At 33.3% G+C, this 6407-nt stretch overlaps 1 protein-coding gene across 1 annotated transcript in view; it reads left to right on the forward strand.

The window, feature by feature from the left end:
- The window catches only part of LOC109539162, a 95851-nt gene extending 94202 nt beyond the window's left edge, over positions 1–1649 (forward strand). The window contains exon 5 of the mRNA XM_048670610.1: positions 356–1649. Coding sequence (XP_048526567.1) covers positions 356–504 — 149 coding nt within the window. The 3' untranslated portion in view covers positions 505–1649. The remainder of the gene's footprint in view (positions 1–355) is intronic.
- The last annotated feature ends 4758 nt before the right edge of the window (positions 1650–6407 follow it).

A 6407-nucleotide genomic window follows, 5' to 3' on the forward strand; every position in this document is an offset into this window, starting at 1 on the left:
GACAATGATCCACTTTCTTGATTAAAATTGAAATTTATAAAAAATGTATTATTTGTTCTTGTTATTGAAAATTATTCAAAATTTGGGTCTGCAAAATAACACAGGTTTTCCTTATTAGCATCACAACACTAAACGAAAATCTTGAACACCAGAACTGAGTTCAACTGCAAAAATGCGAAAATTGCATATCAAGAAATGATCCGCACATTTTTTTTGTTTGGAATTGACTCAAACACAGATCCTAAAGCTAAGATATAATCAACTACCTTCTCCGGAAAACTTCACAATTGCACGTCTTAAGCGTGATAGAAAATCCATAAATAATTTGTCAAAATTTCCTTTTCAATTGTTGCAGATTACCCTCCAATAGTGACCGTATTAACGCCAACAGATTCACTGTCACTTCCAAAATACCACTTGGAAAGTGATCACGCTACCAGAATAGCTGAAGAGTTCCATCATCCTCCATGCGAATCGCGAATGAAGACTGACGCCCAGGTTTGACGGCAATCAAAGTGATATTAAATCTAAATTAGTGTGCGGAAGTGAACAGAAATCAAACACTTTTCAAGTTCCTAAGTTTGAAGTTTTGCTCCTTAAACCTCGAGTCAGTGTAGACTGTACATAGTGCCAGCTTCTATCGTGACAGTGCTTGATTGTATACAGTTAGATAATTTTTTGTTTGTTTAAATAAGGACTTTTAGAGTCGTGTTATCGTTGCCAAAATCGTGATCATCTCAGATAGAATTGTATTGTTGAGTTCAGCTTGGAAATTGATATTGATTACTTCAAATACACATGTATTTGATTGTGACATCTTAATATGCTTATTTAACATCTTAATATAATGAATGAATCATGTCCCATTCTGAACCATTCACTGAAGAGATTGTTGTTCTAAACGCCTGTGCTTGTATTAAAAATCCTAGTCATTAAAATGTAACATGCGAGCAACATTTTACGTCTTCCTACCTATACTAAATTTTGTTCTAGAGCTAAATTAGAGGTATTAAAAGAGAAACAAAAAAATCAAAATTATACGTATACAATGTGCATTGATAAATTAAGTGTAAATATGGACATACGTTGTGTGATTTTTTTGTAAATATTGTTCGATATTTTTGGTTCGCATCTTTGCCAGCTGTTTTTATTTGTAGAAAGTGAACTATTTATTTCACATAATATCGTTTTAATTTCTTGGATTACTTTTTTTGCCAAAAAAATTGAACTTTGTTTGCACGTTGTTGTACATATTTTCCCCTCATGACATCACCTTATTAATTTGACTGTGTTATATAAGTTTAAGTCTAGTTAATTTATTCATCCTAGTGTGTAATTGTTCGTTTGACATTTATTTGTAAATAGTAGTTTTAGCGGAGTTAGATTTACATGAATCAAAAAAGTGTTTACCTTCTGGTGAACAAAAACTCATCAGAAATCAGTCCAAAAAAATTAACACTCGATGATTAATCGAGAACGTAAACTTAAACTAGCAAAATGCTTCTTTTTTGTTTCGTTTTGTAGTTTTGGAAGGTTATTTTTGTATTTGAAACTTCGAGTAAATGATAAATACTCTTAGTGATCCTGTAAAAATGAATGTGAATGTAAATATCAGAGCAATTAAATAAAAATGAAATTATCTGCCAGAATTTGTGTTTTATTGGAAAGTCTGCATTTTTCACAGGGCAGAGGCGACTATTCAGTGTGAAATTTTGAAAGAAACACGTCTGAAGATGTAAGCTTGCAAGCAATAAATGTAATTGGGAAACGTTTTTGTGAAGGTCTGAAAGTTCCAGCTGGAAAACCCACCAGTTTTTTATTTTTGCGCCATCAATTTCTAGTTTTAATTAATTAATGCTTATTAAAGTTTTTGCGTTTTTGCTTGATGTTAAAAAAATTTTGAACTTTTATCTTTTATCGATTGATCCCATTTAATAAATATAATGTCGTTACGGTACTGTTTGAATCTGTTTGCTTTTTCGGTTTTTTTCTATTTTAATTGTTTTTAAGGTCCACTGATTTAGTCAATAATGTCTTTATTTTTATGTAATCCTTTCTAACTTTGATATCGACTGACAAATAATTAAATTTTTGCTTGCATATTTGCAACTTCTTTTCTCATTTTTATATTTATTTTCTTCCACTTTCGTTTTTCCATGCTTCGCTTCAGATTTCAATAAGTCCATTAAGGATTTCCACACGATACAATTAACTAAAACCAATCCTCCAACCTCCGCTTAAAGGAAAAATGCCTTTCGATTCCCCCAAAAGAAAATCTTCCTCTGGGGTTTGTCTTAATCTGCTTGACCGATCGTCATCGAGGGTTGGGGTCCCTTAAGAGATCGGAACTTGTTCGAAAGAGTTTTTCTGTTGCGAACATTCTCTTGCAGGTGATGATCGACAAACATGCACATACAGGGAAAATCAGGGAAATCTTTATTTTAAGAATTGTCTGGTGTTCAAGAGACGTTTCATTTTATTAGATTCGATTGCGTAAATCAGAATATTACAGTTGCGGTTTAACCTGGACAATGAAGCAATATCGTCAATTCTCAGACGATGGGTTTTAACGTTATCCGCCTGTAATTGGGTACTTAGCCTTAAGGGCTCGTTTAACTGCATGCATATTGCGCCTAAAGCTCAATGTGATCGGTTCACGTTTACCCCTGGTAATTTGGAATTTGGCCCAGCCCAAATTGAACTATTATAATCATTGGAAATATAGTCCATGTGTAGCAGCAGGATCCTTAAGGAATACGTTTACTGAAGAGATTGATATTTTTCGATCTAAAGAGCTAAGTTGAAGTCCGCTTGAAATCCGGTTGCAGAATTTTCAACCGACATAAACCATCGAATTTAGTTAGTAGATTTTGATATTTTTTCTTTCCTAGGTTTCAGTCAAAATGTGAATCAAAAATGTTCATATAGTTTATTTCATATTACGTTTCGGCGAGACAAGAGCGCCCTCATCAGATTTAAAATTCAAAACAAACTACAAACACCAATTTACAATTAAAATGATTGTAGTTTGTTTTGAATTTTAAATCTGATGATGGCGCTGTTGTCTCGCCGAAACGTAATATGAAATAAACGAAATGAACATTTGTATTTTACATGTTGACTGAAATCCAGGAAAGAAAAAATATAACAATTACACGCAGTCAGGAAAATAAATCAAAATTAGTTAGTAGATAATAATGATTGGAATATTAATATGAAATGGCCATATTTTCAGTCAAAAGTTAATTAAAAAATAAAAGGCCATGGAGTAATTAAATTCACCCTTAATTGGGCACACTTAATCAATAGTAATTATCCATATAAAGTACATTAAAGGACAATGAGGATGAAAAATCGCTCCTGTTATTATTATGCAAATCGGATTTGTAGCATAAATTCAACTTGATGCCATAATTCAAGGTGCGAAAAACAGCCTCTAGCTTATGAGATAAATTCGATAAATCAACCGTACATTGTTGTTAAAACCATGCAGAAAATGCTGAAATATGTAAGGCGATGTGTGGCTTTTATTTCAGGGAAAATGAGATTGTAAATAGTCGCATTTAATGGCATTAACGTGTTGTTGGAACTGTTTTTAATGCAGCATGCACTTTGGAAAAGCCATATTTTGAATAGTTGATAAAATAATGAGTAAAAGGAAATTTCAATTCGGTAATTAAGGGATTTTTGAAAAGCAACCTGATGTCAAGGTTCCTTTTCCAACATCTTCAATAAATTAATGTCCATTTAAAAAGCCCAGTCTCTAAATAAAACAGGTTCTCTTAACGAAAACTGATTTGAATTGAAACTTGCAAAATCGTCTGCTTGCTGTAACTGTTAATAGAAAAACTCATTACGCTGAGTTTCATCAAACTGGATATATTTTCCGACTAATTAGCTGATTGTTCCTGTTGCCCCCCAGGACCATCTGGCTCATTAAATCCTCCGCCTTCCTCTTTATGGTTATGGAGCCGCATCCGCTTCCCATACCTCACTTATGGCTTTTCTGTATTAGAAGGGAGAACTAATATGCAACGTGTGGACAAATTAACTCTGCAAATGGCCGATTACTGCTAATTTACGGCGACACCATCAGATAATTGAAACTAAACAGATAAATTTGTTCCCAGTTTTATTAGATTTGTTTTCAGTTTGTTTGTCTCGCTGTTTCTTTCTTCTGATTTTTTTGAGTACCATCTACCAATTATATATAGATCTTTATAGGGAAATCAGACCATCAGAATGACTTTCAGAATGAACCCGAAGAAAGATTATCTTTAACCCGTTAAGGAGCCGTAGTTTTGAACTTAAAAAAATTGCCTTGTCCTTGTGATGTTTTTTTAACAAAAGAAAAATCTGACTGTTAAACAATGTTAAGCAATTTGGGTTTTTTGTATAATTATACACTCGAAAAATATAAAAGCAGCTCTCTTAAGAGTTCATCACGTTGATAAACAGATTTAATTAAAACCCGGAGATCTTCACTAACTTGAATCATTTCGTCAAGTGCTTTTACCACTAGAGTTGTTTGCTGTTTACCTGTAGAGGTGCTTGAAAACGAGATAAAATAAACAACGTCTTATAAATAGTTTCAAATGTAAGAAATAAGCAATAAAGTCCGTTGATAGCTTATTAAACAGGCTGACGAGCATAATCGTCACTTGTTTGCTTAATGTTTAACACTCCGGAATAAGACAATAACATAGCAGGCATTCTGGTTGATAATCGTCGTTCGGAATCGGTGCGAATGCGGTTTGTAGTACGGGCAAGAAAAATGTAGTTTGACTCCAAAAGATCCAGCAGATTCACCGAGAAATACAGCAAATTATTAGAGCACTATGACTATTAAATTAGCACACGGAAGACAAATATGCCAAAAAAGCAACTAAAATTATCCCAATTTTAAACAATGTTCTGAGGAAATCTACAGCAGAAAGTTCCACGAATAATTTAAAATGAAAACAGTAACTACATGAAACTCATGAAAAGGATGGGTTTGCACGTGTGAAAAATTCTCCATCTTTTAAAAAGATTAGGAAAGGTATTTAAAAGTTCCCATTCAATGCTCAAACTCTGCTGTCATAGCGCCAGACTATCTATAGACACTAAAAAAAGTTAACTGACGATTTTAAAAACGCAATCACATAATTTTTAATCACTATCAAGTATGGATGAGTGGCATTCTTTGTTCTTCATTACGCACCTGGGACGAACCTGATTAGGAATTAAACGAGCTCGTTTGCAGCGCATTATTTCTTTCTCGCAATCGAGAACAGTACTTATAATCCGCGCTCTTTGTTTATTATTTATATCTAAAAGACCTTTTCCGAATATATTTAGTTTTATATTGTTTTTCTCCGAAATCCGGCTCGTAAAACAGTTTATTGATGGGACTAGTTAAAATGCTGAGGAGAGTCCAAGGTTTTACGACAATCGTTTCCGAATAAACTCTAAAGGATGAATTGAAATTACATATTTTCAACTTTTATAGAATGCTTTTTATAAACACTTTCTTGGATGAATTGATTAATCAATAGAATTTTTTGTAATCAGTTTTGCACAGCTTTTTGTTATGGAAAACAATTAAATTGAAAATAGTGCAGTTAAGAACTAATTTTTTACTTTAGAAACGGAGAATCATAAAATAACTACAACATCTCTTGAAATTGAATTTGAATTTGAATTTGAAAAAACGATAATCTTCTGTTTTGAGTCTAATTGACCATCTTTGCATAAGTTTTCCCAAACAATCAACAAGAAAACGATATCTTCGCACATATCCGATGGACCAACTTAATCGAAATAGGGGAAACGTCCAAGGGGACTCCCGAAAAATATTTGCTCTAGACAGGGGTGCGAATAAAAGGATCAGATTGACCGGAAGGGCATCAAAGATAAAGTTTTATTGGCTTTGGAACCTAATAGTAATGCGGTTTAGAGGAAAATTCTGTTCATGATTGCATTGAGCAATACCTGATTAATTACAGCAAATAAGAATTTAAAAAAAGTTGGACTTCCATCGCTGCCAACTGTATAATTATCCGCAACTGTTCACTATCTAGGTCAGCGTGCTATTTATGACTGAAACTGGAGTTTTAATTTAAAATTCCGAGTAAAGTCAAACAAGAGATGCTTAGCGAAGAAGGGTGAAAAAAGCCCCCCGATGCAGTCGAAGGTAAGACTTATGAAATCGATAAATCAGGAATCATGAATAATAGATTGTTCTCATCCAGCGACTTCGAGTCCTTAATAAATATTACCCTTTCTTGGCAAAAAGCAGAAAGAAACCTTGGCGGACTACAATTTGAATCTTTTTAATTAAAAATGCTGAAATCTTTTAAAAGACGTCACAGTCATTTACTCGAGCTTCGGTTGGTTTTTCTTCTCCTTTTGCTACCCGAGAAAAC

The sequence above is a fragment of the Dendroctonus ponderosae genome, unplaced genomic scaffold, assembly GCF_020466585.1.
Source record: "Dendroctonus ponderosae isolate FM_Combo_2020 unplaced genomic scaffold, Dpon_F_20191213v2 Dpon_F_20191213_1, whole genome shotgun sequence".
NCBI classification, from domain to species: domain Eukaryota; kingdom Metazoa; phylum Arthropoda; class Insecta; order Coleoptera; family Curculionidae; genus Dendroctonus; species Dendroctonus ponderosae.